At 40.1% G+C, this 18973-nt stretch overlaps 3 protein-coding genes across 4 annotated transcripts; 1 reads left to right on the top strand and 2 right to left on the bottom strand.

Annotated features, from left to right (window-relative positions):
* Positions 1-355: 355 nt before the first annotated feature.
* Positions 356-3189, bottom strand: nrn1lb (neuritin 1-like b). The gene is made up of 3 exons (XM_069664485.1): positions 3135-3189; positions 2003-2150; positions 356-714 (listed from the first exon to the last, which is right to left on the bottom strand). Exons 1-3 carry the CDS (start codon positions 3187-3189, stop codon positions 411-413), a joined length of 507 nt encoding a protein of 168 aa, XP_069520586.1. The 3' UTR covers positions 356-410.
* A 3995-nt stretch (positions 3190-7184) lies between these two features.
* Positions 7185-9309, bottom strand: thap11 (THAP domain containing 11). The gene has a single exon (XM_069661452.1). It carries the CDS (start codon positions 8997-8999, stop codon positions 8166-8168), a length of 834 nt encoding a protein of 277 aa, XP_069517553.1. The 5' UTR covers positions 9000-9309; the 3' UTR covers positions 7185-8165.
* A 2620-nt stretch (positions 9310-11929) lies between these two features.
* gfod2 (glucose-fructose oxidoreductase domain containing 2) lies at positions 11930-18458 on the top strand. 2 transcript variants are annotated; one of them, XM_069657909.1, is made up of 3 exons: positions 11930-12010; positions 13353-13726; positions 15033-18458. In XM_069657909.1, exons 2-3 carry the CDS (start codon positions 13474-13476, stop codon positions 15932-15934), a joined length of 1155 nt encoding a protein of 384 aa, XP_069514010.1. In that variant the 5' UTR covers positions 11930-12010; positions 13353-13473; the 3' UTR covers positions 15935-18458. The 2 variants fall into 2 exon arrangements, with proteins under 2 accessions (XP_069514010.1, XP_069514012.1); XM_069657911.1 differs by lacking the exon at positions 11930-12010 and adding an exon at positions 13198-13244.
* The last annotated feature ends 515 nt before the right edge of the window (positions 18459-18973 follow it).

Here is an 18973-nt window from a genome sequence, read left to right as displayed (position 1 = left end):
GAGATCTGAACACCTGGCGTTTGAATGTCTCCTTAAATGTCCTTTGTCCTAAAAATGACTGATGTACTGCCATAGAGGTCAAAATAAATAATTTTATACCACAAATAACAATAATAAAAATGTTTCTGTTTAAGTGATCTCAGTGAGCAGGAGGGTCCTTTTCTTCTCTCCCTCCATTACTGTATCAAAGCTACACATCATAAAAGCATTGATTTAAAGCCTGGTTCAGATTCACCTCCTCGTCCATGTAGGAAACACTGAACCAAATGTATTTTGCTCCAGTGTTTGAAATCCTTATTGTAGGATCAATATGTGTCATGCTGATCATGACTTGTGAAGCGTGTTTTACCCTTGTGTTTTTGCGTAGGGGCAGCAGGACTCAGATGACCAGCTGTGATTAAAAGACTAAACTAACTCCTGAGCAGAAGCAGCAGGGTGCTGAACACAGGGAACAACAGAGTGACCAGGGTGGGGCTGTGCTTGTATGTTTGTCCCTTCAGTGTCTCCTGGTTGGTCTGGTCGGGGTTGGGGGGGCTCTGGGGTGCAGGCACAGTGCTGGGTGGGAGGGTTGTGAGGCTGGCGCACATATCATAGAGGTTTCCGGAAAACTGCGTCTTCCTGGACTCTTGTCTTAGAGACTCCCAGACAGCTGCTGCTTCTCCAGGACAGCCAGCGAGAGCTGAGTTGGCACAAACATGGAACGCATTCCAGGACCTTCAAGGACCAAGGACACAAGGAGATCTTAGTGTTATGTGTAGAAGTGTAACGCAATAAATAATTCATACAATTCATGAATAATACATTATTCACCTGAAAGGTAAGTAGAGAGTAAACTGCAATAATACAGTGATGACATTACACATTACATAAAACACCCTGGCAGATGTTGAAGCATAAAGTTGCATTTCCACTGCAGGAACTTTCCCCAGGGACTTTTTGAGGTACTCCTTATGTTTCCACTGCAGGGACCGGGGTCTAAATAAAGTGCCAGGGACTTTATTTTACATTTCTAAAAGGTCCCTGCTTCAGAGGGGCTGTAAGGGTGGCCCTTCCAGAGCTGAATATTTTTGATTGATCTAGTATATGAGCATTCAGAGGACTGGCAGATTTGTGGGCAATAAACATGATTCATGCAACAGACAAGCATTATTCATAAAGTCTTGTTTTAAATAGGACAGAGAAGATGTTTTCTTTGAATACAGCTGCCTGTTGCAAATCAAGCTTTAACATTGTACTGCTGTATTCCAGATTGTAAGCCGAATAGATGAGGGGCATCTAAAACATACTTTTTATTTCAGCGCTTCTGGATTAATGAGCAACTGTAAAGAAATAATTGTGAAAATCTGGAGGGACATTGCACCAAATGTCAATGTAATACAAGAGATTTGATAACCCATTAGCTACCGTTAGACAGCTAATGCTAGCATTCAACCACTCCTTAGCTTACATAAAATTAGCATTCCATTATTTTGTTCACAGGGAAGTTAATTCTTAGCTAACATTAGATTGATTTCCTTTTCTGATGCTGAATCAATCAAAAAGCAGTGAAATGATCATGAGTTGTAAAAATTATCCAACTTATGACGTCAGAGGAAAACGTGTGTATAACAACATAACAGTCGACAGCCATGCTAGCAGCTCTGCGAGGCAGTAGGTTCTCGGTGCCTTGATTAATGCTAACGTTTGTATGTTAACATGCTCAAAGAAATTATTAGAAAAGGCTAATGTTTAACTGTAAACCTGTAATGTTAACTGTGTACGCCATCTTAAATCAGTGTGTTAGCATGTCAGCATTTGCTAATTAGCATAAAAGATCGTTCAGCTGAAACTGTTGGAAATGTCATTCGGGTTGTGGGAATTTTTACACAAAGAAGCAGTGGACTAACATTTGACCATTGCCCAATTCTATTTTAGGATTCTAACATTTTGATAAAGGTTGAAAACTGTCAAGTTGATGGTGAGTTTTGATTAAAGTGATGGGCAGACACACACACACACACACCTGCAGATTGCATCGATGTCCTGCGTGCTCTGGTCTTTTTGTGTTTCCACCAAACTGTCTCCAAGTGCAAGTAAACACTGAGCAAAACTCTTGTAGATGGAACCACAGGAAACAGGAATAGCAGCTCCGAAACACACAGGGACCAGGCCTGGTGGAGAGAAGACAAGAGAAAGGTGTGTCTATGATCTTTTCATTTGTAGAAGGGAAACAACACATCGGGTATGAGCGAGAAGTAACATTAGGGTTCTCTTTGGGTTGCTGCGTTTCATCTTGTGAATAGAAACCCAGTGTTTGTGTATTTATAGAGACATGATCCATCTGCTGCTTTGATGGATCAAACAAATACAGAAATATGTTGTATCCCATTCATCTGGAGGGATTATACATCCTCAGCGCCAAATTCGGAGAAAGACTACAAAACCAGTTGTTGGCTGTTTGAGTCCATTGATCAGCTCATACGTAACACGTCCGTTTGAGGTTGAATTCAGAGAAGAGGTTTAACTGGGACAGACGACTTCTGGTGGAACTTGTAGTTTGCCGCAGCTGCGTGGAAGCTTTTTCTGTGTCACAAGTTCACCACATGGCTATTAAGTGGAGACAAGCCCATTACAGCCACATGCGATTGTCAGAACACCTCACTCAAAAACAATGGGTGTTAATCTGCCCTTGTATCAGCCTTTCCATCAGTCAGATTTTCTATCATGATTTGACTGTCTTCAAAACATTCTGTAATTCTCTTTTCATGTAGTTGTCTCACAATCTGCTCATTCATTCATAAAAAGTGTTGCTTTTCCTGGCCAGAGTAATCTTACTGGAAAACACTAACATCCAAGCATCCTTGGAAAAGATTAGATAGCAGAATTTAGCCCCCGTTAATGATGTTGTACACACACACACACACAACCACAGAAAGACAATCAAAAACACCAGGGGACAGTGAGCGGTCATTAAGGTAAGTGCATAGTGAAATCCTCCTATTCTCAGTTTCGAAACAGAAAGGTTCAGTTTCAGAGTTTCTGATCAGAGTTTTATACCTTTACAGAAAGACAGAAACAGACTTAAAGAGTTGTTTTCAGGAACTAAACACACTCAATTTAACAAAATGAGAAATCAATTAAAGAAACATGCTTACTGAGGCAGAGAGCGACTGGCAGCAGCATCGTGGCCGCGCCTGGTTGGGACTTCATGGTTTGTTCCACGAGTCCCGTGGAGCCGAGTCCCACCTCTGAACCAGAGGCTGTGATGTGAAGCTCCCACTGACTGTAAATCCAAAGAGTAGAAAGTTTCTCCTTTAAAATATGGTGTGTCCTCACATCCGTTGGGGATTCATCAGATTGCAAAAGTACGGCAATGCACAGTGGCACAACTCTGCTGGATTAACAGTGAAAGGGGCCGATGCATGGCAGAGAGTAAGAGGGTGCGTGTGTGGGTGATTGTGTGTGTGTGTGTGTGTGTTCATGTGCACGAGGGAGGGGCGCAAGGCGAGAGCGATGGAGGGCTTTGAAGCAGCAGACCAATGACGGCATCACAACACAGCACACGGGATTAGAGCGTTCTCATTTCCGGTCTTTAGTATTTAGAGCGTTTATGTGAATTAGAAATAATTATACGTATATGCAGTGTTATGGTGAACACACCAGCTCTGCCTGCTTCATACACATTCACTGCTGTAATAAACTAGTTTGACTGATGTATATGGAGTTTTTTTAAATGATAGTAGAAGGGGACATAATCAGAAGTGTCAGAAGGATTTGGGTTTTATCTTTTCATGTGGACAGATGGATGGTGTCCCAGAGAGGATAAGAGAATCCAGCTCACCTGGGATCCAACATAGAGAGAGAGAGTCCTCTGAGAGCAGCAGCAGCCCATGTGAGAATCATCCACAGTTATGTGGGTCACCAGGGTTTGTTAAAGAGCGCTGTGATGTGTTAAACAGTGTAAGCTTGGGCAAACAACACATGCAGACGCTGTTTTAAAAAAAAAAATCAACCATCAACCTTATTCACAACTTTCCTTACTTGAGCGTGAGTCTTTCATCCCCCTCCTCTTCCTCTCAGCCTTAAATCCTCTGCTTTGCCCCCCAGATGGCTCACACACTGTGCATTAGTATAAGTCCTGGTTCACATCTGTATAGTGACACAGGAGAAATGGTTACCCATTGTTAATCTCCAGCTTAAAACAACCATTAACTGCGGAATAATCTGTCTGTGTCTGAAGCCGCTGCCACGAATCAATACATCATGGGAGCTACTTTGGCAGCAACCTCTGGATTAGCTCAGCAAATATGAATGTTGTTTTTCATTCTTACCACGCAGATGAGCACAGGATCAATCAAGCTGGATGTGAGACATCCTTGAAAAACTACTGTTGTGCCACCAAACTGTAATAAGGGAGCTATTGGTGGCTTGGGTTGTTTGTAGCATGTGCTAATGACTGCTAAAACAATATAAATAATATTACAATTGAAAAAAAAATTCAATTATCCTGGGTATGTAATTTAAATGCACGTAACTAAATGTACAACGCAGGCACTGTTAATAACACACATTACTAATGAACAATACAAAGGCCTACAGAAAGTAACAACAATCACAATCACACTAACCCTCACAAATAATCTGCGGTTTTATTAAATAATTTAGCTGTGAGACAGAAGACTGTCCTGGATAAAGTTGAAGAGCGTTAAAATAAAGAAGATATATCCTACATTATTATAGAATAGCAACACACAACTCCTGCTAGCTAGCCGCTGCCTCCCGGCTGTAGCTAACGTTAGCCACAGGCACACAGCACATATCAGAAGTAACTTGATTTAAGCTAACAACACGTACAGTTTTGATGCAGCTCAGGCGGACAGTCCTTTCCTTCACTGTCCTCTTCTTCGTCCTCGCTATCCTCCATCTGTGGCAACACAATATCATCCAACACATTAGCAATTGGCAACCTCATTGCTTCTGTTTTAGCAATTAGCTATCTCTTACGATCTCCACCAAGATCCTCTAATCTGCCTCATTTCTTATCAATAAGATGATTAGCACAAGCTTATTGTTTTTCACCCAAACCATTCAACATTGAAGTAACTCCTAGAAAATAAATGTTAGAGTAGAGTATGTTTATGTTGTCACACATGCAACAGACTTGCGAAGATACCAACCAATTGATATATAATAACAGGAAGCGAAGGTCAAAGGTCATCATCACTGGAACGTCATTAGATAAATTTAAGATATATTACAGTTTTTGTTCGCTTAATATTTCCATTACAAACACACTGGGGGAGGGGGCTTAGGTCAGCGTTTGGAATTTAGAATCAGCCAGCCCCTCGTCTCCTGTAATGATATATGTAAGGACATTGTGATATCTAAGATAATTGCCTGTTTTTAAACCCTAGTCCACAAAGAGAAAGCCATGACGGAATAGTTTTCCCAGTTCTATGTGGTAGAAGTTGATGTCAACCCCAGCCAAGCTGCAACACTGACCATGAGCCGGGTCTCATCATCGCCCTTCATCTGTGCTGGAGCTCACTGAGGTTCTTGTAGGTGAATGGAAGCAAACCCCTGCTGCTGGGTACTAAGATGTTCAACTAAAACTCCACAGATTAGATTTGGCTGTGATGGATTGTGATGATTGATCAACAAAATCCACGCATGTAGAATTATGCCATTAGTTTTTATTGGATTGTCTGTATAATGTTCTTTTAAATGTTTGGTTTTACTATTTTTGAACCTATTGTATTTGTGATGTGAGTCTTGTTTGAAATGAGACTTAATGAGTAATAATGATTACTCTATATATTTCATTCATATTATTTTTTTTATTAATATTAACAAAAAGTAAAGCTATAAAATGTTTAATGTGACCTAAACATAAGCAACTGTGCAAGACATCTGTCTCATGAAAGACAAATACTGTAACTGGGAAATGTTGATTTAAACAAACTAATAAAAGAATACAAAACGTGAAATCCTAAAGCAGCCTGAAAGCTTCATCAATTTTAGAAAACTGAAGCTGCAATACAGAAACTATGATTGTTGTTATAAATGGAAGACTCAAGACATCATCTGTTGACATTTGTGGATGGAAGGAACTCAGGCAGACGACTCTCTGCTGTCTCTGGATGTCCATCACTGCTGGGTACGTGCTGTTTGTACCTAGTCTGATGTCACATTCCGGTTTCCAGGATCACATGTTGTTGACATTGTTGTACTTCATTCACATTACATAATTACTCTCACAGGACGAGCTCTGGTTCGGCCTGGATGTAAAGACGGCTGTGGTAAACGTCAGCAGCCATTGAAAAAGAAGATAGAGTAGTGTAAGTTTGATCGACAGCTCTGGATTACGGCATTATGCAACACTGCTGGGAGTAAAAAAAAATAAATCCAGATGAGATTAGGATCTGCATCCCGGCTCTGTCCAATGCTCTCCGTCTATCCATTCATCCGCCCCGCACTCTTCCTGTTTTATCTAACACATTATTACAGAAGGTGGGAGAAATTATTCATGCTAAACGCATTACTCGACAAACAGCATCACTGCTTTACATTCACGTTAAGACAATTAACATTTCAGTGTGGAGTTATAATTCAGCAAATGACCGGCCTTCAAACAGGATTGAAGATCAAGTAAATTAGGCCATATAGGCAGGAGGTACATCTCTCTTAAAGCTTTCATCCCACCGCCATCTAGAGGGTGAAAATCATGCTGCAACATCCAACAACACCCTGCCAAAGACACATTTTAATCTCTAATGTGACAATTTGCTGCTTTAAAAACGATCATTGAGTGTTTTCAGCTTTTGATGACATAACTTTATCCTCTGGTTATTCGTATTTGAGATTTTGCAATTTTTAAGACATCACTGTATCAACCAGGGCAGCACTGTTAAGATGTCTGAATTCATGTTCAGCTTCCATCACAAGTTTTTATGATTGAGGATTTAAAGTGATTCACATTGGATTTATCTTGCACAACTTAATATAGTTTGAAACAATAATAATAATAATAATAATAATCTTATTATTTTTTTATCCTAACAGATGACTAAGACCCGAGTGGGAAGCTACAACTTGAAAATATACCAATAAATAATATATTTGAATGTTTCTGCTTCCTTATTATGACAAGATAAGGACACATTTTATGAGTTGAGAAATCATTCAGCATGAATCAACAATTTCAAAATGAAATTTACTTCAAAATAAGAGCAGAGCATTGATGTCAGACCAAGTTCAAAAATCTGAAATGTGTGTAACATCCTGCATAAAACACTGAAGAACAGGACAGGAAGATGCAGCCACTAAACATCTGCATGAGGAAAACATCTGACCATAAACAGGCACATAAAATTCAACCATGAATCACGCTGAAACTAGCAGGTGCTGTTTCACAGAAAAACCTCGGGGGCGGACATAGAACAAAGTTGCACAAAGTATCTTGACAACGTGTTTTTGTTCTCCTCTTAAGATTCCCTTATAAAACCCAAGTGAACAAATGTAGCTTAATGCACGTTTTTGAGAAACATCATCTAAAAGACCATTAAAGGTACCTGTAAAGGCAACTCAAGTCATGGTAGAGCTTTATTTCATGGGCTAACACCACAAGTAAGCCAAGAATAGTGTTTTCCGTCCTATAAATACTTAATCTTGGCATACTTTACTTTAGCTCTATGAATCTATTCTGGGATGTTTCTTGCAACAACAGCCTAATTCAAAGTCAAAGGTACAGAAATAAAATCATTGTAATAGAAATCTGCAAGAGAAAAACTTTCTATGCATCTAGGCAGTCTTCAGCATCTTCCTCACCAGTCTAGTTATAAATGTGTAAGCCTGGCTAACTTGTAAGTCCTTGCAAACTATGAGTCTGGTTGAATAGATAATATATATAGACTATTACTGACCTTGTTCGGGCTGTGGGTCAGGAGTGGTCTGTGTATGTTTCCTAATAATTAGCAATGAGGTTATTAATATCAGCTACATGAACTAACCAGCCAACTTTTTTTTACATCAGGCCTACGAAAACTCAGTTCTACCTGTTGAAAATAAATTGTCATCGCTCGTAGTTTTATACAAAATAGAGCTGGATCTGCTGTGTTCAACCACCTCGGTATCCTCCCCGTTAGTCTGAGTCTTTGTAACGGGTCGTCTCCGGTGATGTTCAGCCATTAGATTTTCTTCCGGACGGTAAAAGCCACCGAGTTTCCGTACAGCAGCCGGTCCCGCTCCCGCACCTCCTCCTGCAGCTTGGCTTCAGCCACCCGGAGCTGGCGGATGGTCGCCTTCATCTCCTTCATCTTCACCTCCATCAGTGCGATGATGTCCCGCTGTTCGTTCAGTTTTCGCAGCAGCTCGGCGGACGTGGTGCCGGTGGTCAGTGAGTACGAGTGGTCCAGCGGGCTGCTGGTGACACTGACGTACTGTACGGGCTGCTGGTGCAAGGTGGACGCGGTTTCGATCGGTGAGTCGTCGGCGGTAAGCTCCTCTGCGGTGCCGTCCGGCGCGGTGTAACAAGTCCCCTCTGACTGGGCAGGCAACCGCGCCGTGCCCAGGTACTCCCCGTTTTGGCCTATCTGAACCACGGTAATGCTGTCGTCGCTCGCCTCTCCGCCGGTGTTTCCCTCCGCTCCTTCTGCCGTGTTTCCCACCACGCTGGTGATGACAATCCCGGAGGTCGCTGCAGCGGCTTGGGCAGGAGCCGCCGCAGACACTTTCCTGCCTCTGCCCCGCCGACTCCTGCGCTCATTCACGCCCCGCAGTGGGAAGAGGGATGGTACTCGGATGGTATAGGTCTTCCTTCCGCCGGTAAAATGCACGCTGCAGACTCGGTGTCCCGTGGTGGGCTGGAAGGTGCTGAAGCAGCCACTGACCCCGGCCCGGGAGATGTTCCTCAGCCACATCTCCCTCAGCGTGGTGTCTTTGGGAAATGTGTAGAAGCGCAGTTCCCGGTCCCTGTGCGAGTTGTTGTAGCACCCAGGCACGCAGCAGGTGAACCCGGGCATGTTTGCGTTGACACCGAGGCTAAAAACACGGTCTTCGGAATAAGTTTAGGTTATTTTATTGTTGTTTCTTTATTCTATGCGTTGTTATAAACCTCAGTGGCCTGCAAGCGGAACTACACGTCCCACAACGCTAACAACTTCCTGTTTATTTTTCAGCAAAAGTGAGCCGCTCTTGTTCGCACGACGTCTAAATCCACCCGAATTTATCCAGACTTAACGCATACGGAACTAGTACTTGTGCTGAATTCGAGGCTAATTTTTTATTTTTGGTGGTAAATGCCTTGTTTAGTCTTTCGCAGTGTTATCAAGCCAGCCGTCCTCCACTGAGAACTAAAAGTCCCACAATTCCTTGCGCTTCTTGTCCTCGAAGTCATTTACTAGACTACCGCCCCTGCTGGTCAGTATGTGGTAGCGCAGTTTGGATCTCGGCTGAGAGGAAAAAAAGCTCCTGTATAGTTAATTTTCAAGGAAAATAATATGCTGTTTACTTCCGAACCAATTACCTGTCTGCAAAGGCCATAGTGTACAATTATATATCCCGTGGAAAACTGTTGTTGAACAATTGTATTGCCCTAAAAATAATCATCATAAACTTCTTATATGTAGCACCATTCCTACAAAGTTAGAAAGTTAAAATGTGATAAAAATGTTAGGTACAAATAATGTATAAAAACGAGATTCAGAATCAGGATCAGCTTTATTGAGCAGGTAAGTGTGCACCAACAAGGAATTTTACTCCGGTCTTTCCATACGTTTTGCATAAAACAGGGCTACAAGCTCGACGCAAGTAACATAGCATTAACATTAAGAACATTAAAGTACTATTTACAGGTCTTGTATACATATGTATGTATGTATATAAAGAAAAGAAGAAAAAATAAATATGATGACATAGACCCACTGTTTACTTGTATATTTTCTAAGAGTGTATATTTTATATATTTTGTTATCCAATTTTGTACTTTTTATATATATATATATATCGATAGATATATATATTTTGATCTTTATTTTTTACCCCCTGTGTGCTGATTCTTTCCTATTGTATTGTACTGTATAAGCTGCTGGAGACTGAATTTCCCAGAGGGAGTCATCCCAAAGGGATCAATAAAGTTGAGTCTAAGTCTAAGTCTATAGCTTATCCTAAAAATGAGGTTGTGGGAAGCCTACATAATATTTATAGTATGTCAGTGTGCAAAGATTGTTTTTGATGCAGCTTATTTACATAGATGAAAAAACATTGTGTATTTAAACAATAAAAAATAAGCGATAAATTGTAATATTTACTGTTACAGATGATATATTAACGGTAATCCACAGAAAGACAGTTATCCAGAGTGAACAAACCAGAGCAAAAATAGCTACCATTAATGTAGGCCTATTTTTCATGCAAAACAAAAACATGTTTATTTAGGACTGTGCACACTCACACAGGTGTTTTCAATAACACTGCTTATAATAGCTCTACATGTTAGAGTTAGGTCGAGTCATCATGGGGATCACCTGATGTAACCAGACTTTATGAACTAATAAGTCCTGCTGGGAAGATGTTTAATTAGGCAACATCTGCCCTCTGCAACAAATATATAATTAAATCATTAAAGCCCTTGATTTATAATGATAGAATCCTTTTTTTTTGTCCACCATATGCACTGTTAATAAAGGAAAGACGTTTTGAAAACATGTTAAGTGTTTTTTGTGTCATGTCAAGCATCCAGGGATTTCCAGGATTATTTTTAACGTTACCATATTGTTGCATGTTAATAGATTTGAAGGAAACATTAACTGGTATTATTATCACTGTCAGTTTGTAATAATAATAACACAATACATTTAAACTATTTCCTTCAACTGATTCGTTAGTCTTTCCATCTGAAACAGCATATTGTACAGCTGTATACATTTATGTCTGCATGTGGTAGTAACTGTTATCAGCCACCTGATGGCCCTCAAGTGTTCTCTAATGTCATTAGTCACAACCATCGTCTGTAGCAGAAATAGATCTACCTACTTAAAACATTTAAAATTCCCATTAAGGATGTTTCAGTGTGTCAGACAGTAATCTAGATAAGTTTTAATGTGTCAGGTGGGAATTTGTAACGTCTTACGTTTGGTAGGTCTTTTGCTGCTAACAAGAGAGTATACAGGTTTTTGACTAACTATTATACTTTTTAAAAATTGTGTAAAGACCTTGCAAATTAATAAATGTGTATCTTTCAAAGATTAGGCCATCCTGACCTTAATTTGAATCAACTTGGACAAACATTGATGGTAGATATGCTTCTTGGAGCAAACACGTTTATTAAAAAAATTTAATGGCATCAGAATTTTATTTTGAGGTGTTATTGCAGCTTCACAGTTAATGAGATAATCGAAACATTACAGGGAACAATATATTTGGGCTACTTGTTGTATTGGTAGACACTTTCCATTCATTGTATTAGAAATCCATGTCTAGTGAATATTGAAAAACAAAGTAAACTGGATTATAAACCTAAATACAAACAAGACTATACCAGACGTGAATTCTAGCCTACATAAACCACAATAAGCCTGCTTTAAGTTGTTTTTGAGTATCCTTTGCAATTAAAACTGATAGCAGCAGAAGTTTCTATATATATTTTTGAAAGGGTGTTTGTAAAGTGTAAGCTACAAGCTAGCGAGCTAGCTAGCAAGCTAGCTAGATACTTGGCTCAGAGGCAAACCTAAATTTGTAACATATGTTAACTTGTATATTTTTTGTTACTGAACGATTATTTGAAAAAGAACACGTTTTACAGGGTCAACATCCCGTGTGTTTGGTGTTTACACGCCATATTTTCGAGTGTACAGGCGACCGTGCTCACCTTTTTTGATTCTCTGCTAGTGACCCATCTCCAGCCTCTTGTAATATCTCTGATAGTCCCCACGGTCCTGTCGTTGCGACTGAAGTTACCATTAGCAACTGGGCAGCGCCCGGTGGAGCACCTATAACCACTGTCGATGTTGTCCCGGTGAATACAGCAGGAAACGTAAGCCTATGTTACTATTATTTATGGACTCTTTTTACTACAACATTAGTGACCGTTGCATTTATTAAGTCTAGATATTAACTCTGTAAAGTACACATACTTATTTGGAGCTTTTTGAGTTCGTTTTGCGGCTGTCTGGCCCGGCTAGCTAATCGTGCTAGCTAACGTTATCACTAACCCAGTCTTGCTAGCTCAGTGTAAGTGAAGCCTAGCTATCCGAAGCATACGCGCTGTATTAAATCAAGAAGTGGTCACTTTCGGCTAGTTTTTGGCATCTTTGAATTTATGGCTAATGCCCATATAACTATTGATCTCGGCGGGGACAGTTTCGTGAGACATGGCTTTGTTATGTGACGAGCCGACAGTTATCTTAACACAGCACAGCTAGGTCACTTTTCATAGGTGTCTGTGTGTGATAGAAACAGAGAGAGACCTCAGCTGCTGTCAGACTGGTTAATGTATGTTTGTTTAGCTACGGAGCTTGAATCCTCATGCATTGCAGTGGAGTTAAAGGCTACATAGGTACTGCAGGTGCACAGGCACTCACGCCTTTATCAGTCTGTTGTACTGTCATGCTGCAGGGAGACAAGTGTGGTATTACGTAGGAACGTCACATAAATACATATTAAAACGATATAAATAGAAAAAAAACATTATTTTTGTATTTCCTCAACATCAGTACAGCGCGGTAAAGAAAAGACTGCTCACCCTCCTTGTCAAAGATATACAATACGAGTGCAGGTGCTCCCACCACACATGCCAGCTGCAGTCTAATAGCAATTACATGGACTGAAATCTACACCACAGTTTCAGGTCCACAATAGTTAGATTGGGAAATTACTTCAAGTAAATGAAGAGCTGGGAGGGCATCAGATAAGATGAGCAACACAGACTCATCATCTAATATTTAACTTAGTGAATAACTAGGCAAATCAAAATTAGGATTTTCTGTGTGCAAGTTTCTGTACATAAATGCCACCAAATAAGTGTTTTACCTGACATAAAGTGCACTTGCTTCAGAGGTAGAGCTCACGTTTACTTTTTGTGGGTGTGGATTGTCTGAGGAATGGCATGTTAACTATGCAGCAGGACATAATATAAGTAGCTGTCACAGACTGCTGAGAAAAAAAACTGGTCCAGACCTCCATCAGACGTGTTTGTCCTGTTTGTCAGTACAGTCATAGGTATCTGGTCTTAAACCCTGCAGTACAGTAAAGAAACTATTTGAAGTAATGTAAGTGCTTTTGCTGAATGATGAATGGATGTTATTATATATATACATATTTTATATATATTTATATATTTTTATTTTGGTAAGCTTCATTAATCTTTATTTATACAGGTACCTTGAGCTCGCCTTGGTTTCCAGACGCATATTTGGCAGACAAGTGAATCATCGGCTGTTGGGATGTTTGTGACGCTGACCATATTTGACATGTAAGGTCGAAGTAAGTGGCACTACCATGTTGCCAGGAGTTGGTGTGTTTGGCACAGGGAGCACAGCCCGAGTGCTGGTCCCTTTGTTGAAAGCTGAAGGCTTTGAGGTCCATGCACTCTGGGGAAGAAGCGAAGAGGAAGCGTGCTGCTTAGCAAAGGAGCTTGGCATCCCATTTCACACCAGCCGATCTGATGACGTCCTGCTGCACCAAGATGTCGACCTTGTTTGCATCTATATTCCACCCTCAATGACCAGGCAGATCGCTGTCAAAGCACTGGGTAAGACATCGTAAACAAAAACACTGAAATCCACACTTGTTTTCTTTTTGCCAGGCTGCTTTGTCTAAGAACATTAGGCTTATTTAATGTTTACAGGCTTGCTGAGCTTACCTGCATGTAGTCACTCAACACAAGTGTTAAAACATACAGCATTTCTATAACAAAAGTAATTTTGGAGGTTATTCATTTAATAACAGCTTATTTGTTATTTCACACAACAATTAGACATTTTTGTGTTCATGTTAAAATGTCTTAAAATTGAGTTTTGAACTTGCGCTGTTGAGGAATCAGAGTTCATATGACCTGACCCAGCTGGGCGTGGCAGGTTTCCTCTTGAACAGATTTGACATTTTTGACAGTTCCCCCCAAAATATATACTGTATATATACTTTAATTGGCTGAATTCTTCTGTAACATGTTTCTCTGGGTTTATCCTTGAGGTTATATTAAGCATCATAGCCGTGACAACGGGACATAGTAATTTGAGGTGGGGGAAACAAAAACAAATACTACAGACAAGAACTTGAAAATCTCCACGTCTCAGCACATCTGTTAGCTTCATCTTGAAGCAAGCATCATCATGTTGTATCAGACGAGATCTATAAAGCTCACTTACTATAACTGATGGAATTCCTGAGGGTTGACCTCAGCTTCCTGTTTTAGTTGCAACTTCCTGAGTGAGTCCCCACCAAAGTACTTACACACAGTACTACCTCCAACCGTTACTGAAGCTATCAGTGTTACTGTGTTATCACATATAGTTTCAGGAGAATATTTACATTTTGTTTATTCATCCCAAACAACAGGAACTGGACAGTAGTAATGCCATTTAAGGTAATCGAGTCCACAGCATGACCAGCACTGAGACACCAGGTCGACCTAGACTTCAAATCTTATTTAACAAACACATAATTAACATTTTTGATAAAATAGCTTAAACAAATGCAGTCCTTCCTTGTTGTCTTCAAACTGTTTTAGTTTATCATATTTATGGGCCTTTAGGGGCTGTAAGTTGGTTTGTGATGCAATTGAATTGAACTGTGTTATTTTGACAGCTTTTTCTGAAATTTGTCAACAGTCACTGATATTATTGGAGGTTACAACTAAATGTATGTAAAACAATTTCACCTTAAACATAAAAGAATAATTCCAAGAAGGAAATCAAAAGTTGAATGGCTTTTATGTTGCATTACAAGACAACCAAAAATCATGAAAGAGTTTTATGTCAGTGTGTGAGATGTGTTCATCTTCAAATTCAGTTTTCTCTTAACTGTATTCTCTCCTTTCCTTCCCTCTCTGTCTGCAGGTATAGGTAAGAATGTCGTGTGCGAAAAAGCTGCGACTGCTGTAGATTCATTCAAGATGGTGACTGCAGCCAGATACTACCCCCAGCTGCTCAGCATTATGGGTAACACCCTGCGCTTTCTGCCAGCTTTCGTTGCAATGCGTCAGCTCCTTATGGAGGGTTATGTTGGCGACATGCAAGTGTGTGATGTCCGAGTGTACGGCCCGAGCCTCCTGGATCAGTCGTACGGCTGGACGTGTGAGGAGCTGATGGGAGGAGGCGGTCTGCACACTGTCGGCTCGGCCATCATTGACCTTTTAAGCTATCTGACCGGTGCTCGAGCCCAGCGTGTTCACGGTTTACTGCGGACCTTCGTACAACAGAACGGTTTGATCCGAGGCATCCGCCGCGTCACCAGCGACGACTTTTGTTTCTTCCAAATGTTGATGGGTGGATCCGTGTCGAGTTCAGGTGGCGTGTGCTGCACTGTGACCCTCAACTTTAACATGCCGGGGTCGTTTGTGCACGAGGTCATGGTGGTTGGATCCTCAGGGAGACTGGTTGCCAGGGGGACGGAACTGTTTGGTCAACTCAATGGAAGTAAAGGTGAGGAGCTGTTGCTAGGCGATAGTGGGTGGGCAGGACCCGAGGTGAAAGAGATGCCGCTGCCTCACCTGCAGGGGTTGAGCTCAATGGTGAAATCACTGAGACAGTCTTTTCAGGCTCACGAGGAGCGTAGGTCGTGGGCACGGGGACCAGTCGCCATGGCTCCAACATTTGAGGATGGTCTGTATGTGCAGACGGTGGTGGAGGCGGTGAAGCGGTCCAGCTGTACGGGAGAGTGGGAGTGTGTTGAGATCATGAGTCAAGAGCCAGATCCCAATCACAACCTGTGTGAGGCTCTGCAGAGAAACAAGAACTAAATATATTTATACACCCAGTGCAACGCTACTAAAAACGGAGCTCTGAATGTTTCCCTTTAACTCAGCTGCTGAGGCCGTTTACACCTATGACTACTCTTTTTCACATCGGGGAAAAGAAAACATAATTGTGTTGGGAATATTTTTACTCTCACAGTTGTGATTTGTTTGTACAGTAAATTTGTTTACCACAGCTCCATTATTCTCATTCTCAACAGAAGATATTTTTAAAGCCATGTAATTTTATTATAATCTATCAGTGCCCATGTAGACATCGTTACTATCTGTGCCGTCACGAAACATAGACTGTCTTTGTGTTCACTCACTAAAGCTCGATTTCATGGAGTCACGACTACAGCAGAATAATATGTGATATATCACCTGGAACCAAATTAAATTCAAGCCTTCATCATTTTTAAGCCGCTTGTCTGAATTTTAACAAACATGTAGGTTGTTGTATTTTACTGATATTCAGAGCTAGCTCAACTAAGCTCATACCGCAACCTTGCAGTTGGACAAGAGCAGAGCTCTTCCTGAAGTCTGCAAGATCATTTTTGTGGATATTTCCTCTTTTTAGCATTCAAAATACAAATAAATTCATATAAATACATTCAAATATTAAAACAGAATTGTTAAATTAGTATAAACCTTCTTCAAGCTGCACAGTTTTGTGTCAGCGAGATGTTGAGAACAACAATGTTTATATTTATGAGTATGTTTATTTTCACCTGCTTGACAGATAAGTCCCTCTCAGTTTGTCCAAATCATTGGTCTCATCTTAAAACACACCTGTTGGTGTACAGTCCAACTGATAAAACATTTCAATCTCTGTTATTTGTAACTTTCAGAAATGAATGTATTTTGATGTTCGTGTATTCCCTACAATAGCACCTTATTCTGAAAGGCAGAGTTTACTACAGACACGAATGTGAATACAGCAGCAGGAAGGTGATTTGACTAACAAATGATTTCCCTGTGTGCAGTGTGGTGACTGGCAGAATTCAAATGATGCTGGAGCTCAGCCTCTGTTAAATTAAGAATGAGAATAATGGAGCTGTGCAGAGTTTAGTTTTATTTTTTTAATTTTTTGAATGTAATAATATGCAAATGTTTGAAAGTGGGGTGATTGCAAGAGGGGCTTGTAGGCATTTGTCTCATGGCATAGATAAAATACCAGGGATTAAGTAAAATAAGCTATGTAGAAAACACAATAATAAAAACTCTAATTTGTAGCATTGCCCCTCAAAATGACCAATTCTGAAAGTCATTTTTAAATTTTAAATATAAGTAATACTTCCACCGTGAAGGTGAGAAAAGAGCAAGACGTTTTGTAGTTTCCTTTTTCACAGATGGAGCAGCTGTAGTGAGCTGAGTTCATGATGGATTTCAGTAGTTAAATGTCTTTATAGATCGGGAAAAAACATTGTAATGCTTAATACATCCAGTCATTATTTCATTTCACTTACCACTGGCATATAAATACACTACTTAAGGATGTGAAAACTAAATATAATATAGAATATACGTATAAACTTTTTATTAGTAATGGTAAAACCTAGTCTGTGGACAAGAAAACTTCCAACTTCTAACAGCCACATGTGAAGCTGCTTAATGCTCAGAGTACAGATTTAAGGTGTGGATCACATTAAATTGAACAGAAGTAGAAGCAGGCGTGTTTGCAAAATGTTTACATGTGTCAAATATTGAAGTGATTTTATTTGTTTTTACAAGACTATATTCATGCAATCTAAAGTTATTACACATGTTGAAATCCAGAGAGTGGGGCCACCACCCACCATTCACCCTGAGAACCTTACTGATCTTTTTATTGAGTAAAACCACTGGATTTGATGTGCATGAGAGTATAAATGTGTAACTCAGACCAAGAGTGAGAAGTACGAAAAAGTTTAAGCTAGTATATACACTCACTGAATCTCAGTTCTGCTGTAAAATCAGTCATGTTAGGCCTGAGACAGGAGGTGCACTGGTTATATACAGTATGATTGGTCTGTTCCCTTCTTTAACCCACACAGGATCTGTAGATATGTATTCATACACGTTACATGCTTACCTCACGCTTTCCCAACAGTGCTTTACAAAAAACAACACATCAAGTTTACACTAAGTGTCTTTACTTCACATTAGCCTACAGAATGATCCTTAACCCACCACTTTTAAATACATTCCACCTGAGTGTTTACCTTCTTTTCAACAGATGTTTTTGTTTTATTTTTTGCACTGATTTTTGACCACCTATTTAACATGCAGTGTGATGCGTGTACCAGCTGGCTCGCTGCACAAATGAATTTAACATTTGTCTGTAAGTAGGAAGACTGTGTGTGTTTATTTATGTCTTGGTGTGTTTATCATCACTCAGTGTTTGTGTTTCCAGCCTGTGAATTTCTTTTTTAAAGCTGTAATATTTATCTAGTGTAGATTTAGTGTTGTTTTAATTGATAATGTGGCTTTTTGAGCACAATGTGTTGCATTTCATTTGGCTAACTGTACTGTTCATCTGCCTGACAGATATTTCCTTTAATAAATACAGTTGTATTCATTTATTGCCTTTGATCAGTGCAGTAATTCTGAAAAAGTCTTTTAAAGTATACATTGACTGATTACAGGTCTTTATTAAGCTTAAAATTGCAGTTATAATACTCGCACCATTTTACACATTTAACTTCTTTCCAGACCAGATGTGCCATTGCTGTAGACTGAGCTAGCAGTATGCTAATCTTTATCTATAGTCACACCAAGTTATCACTTATATCTTCACTACATAGTGCAGTGCTTTACATCATGTCTCCACTTGATTACTATGGAATCACCACCAGACAACATTTAATGTATTTCAAAGTGCAGCTTTCTGGACACATGACATAAAAGAACAAAGCAGCGGATCTTATAAAGGATTATACAGTAGTTTACCAGTTGAATTGCACATTTTGAGTTGTAGATGCCATTGGAAGTGCCAATTCGTGTGCTGTCAATAGCCCATAACGGCAACACGAAAACACGATTTTAAAAAGTTTGGTTCAGGTC

Source organism: Semicossyphus pulcher, unplaced genomic scaffold, assembly GCF_022749685.1.
Source record: "Semicossyphus pulcher isolate SPU_LCO1_2020_fin unplaced genomic scaffold, fSemPul1.0.p SCAF_1, whole genome shotgun sequence".
NCBI lineage: Eukaryota > Metazoa > Chordata > Actinopteri > Labriformes > Labridae > Semicossyphus > Semicossyphus pulcher.
The sequence above is the reverse complement of the archived record's forward strand: the minus strand, read 5'-3'. Positions and strand labels throughout refer to the sequence as shown.

Excerpts from the sequence above, each read along its gene's own strand:
- thap11 (XM_069661452.1), bottom strand. The coding sequence starts at position 8,999 with ATGCCCGGGTTCACCTGCTGCGTGCCTGGGTGCTACAACAACTCGCAC.
- gfod2 (XM_069657909.1), top strand. The coding sequence starts at position 13,474 with ATGTTGCCAGGAGTTGGTGTGTTTGGCACAGGGAGCACAGCCCGAGTG. Across the intron at positions 13,727-15,032 it reads GATCGCTGTCAAAGCACTGG|GTATAGGTAAGAATGTCGTG; the intron begins GTAAGACATCGT and ends CTCTGTCTGCAG.
- nrn1lb (XM_069664485.1), bottom strand. The coding sequence starts at position 3,189 with ATGAAGTCCCAACCAGGCGCGGCCACGATGCTGCTGCCAGTCGCTCTC. Across the intron at positions 2,151-3,134 it reads GCCAGTCGCTCTCTGCCTCA|GCCTGGTCCCTGTGTGTTTC; the intron begins GTAAGCATGTTT and ends TCTCTCCACCAG. Across the intron at positions 715-2,002 it reads GACATCGATGCAATCTGCAG|GTCCTGGAATGCGTTCCATG; the intron begins GTGTGTGTGTGT and ends TGGTCCTTGAAG.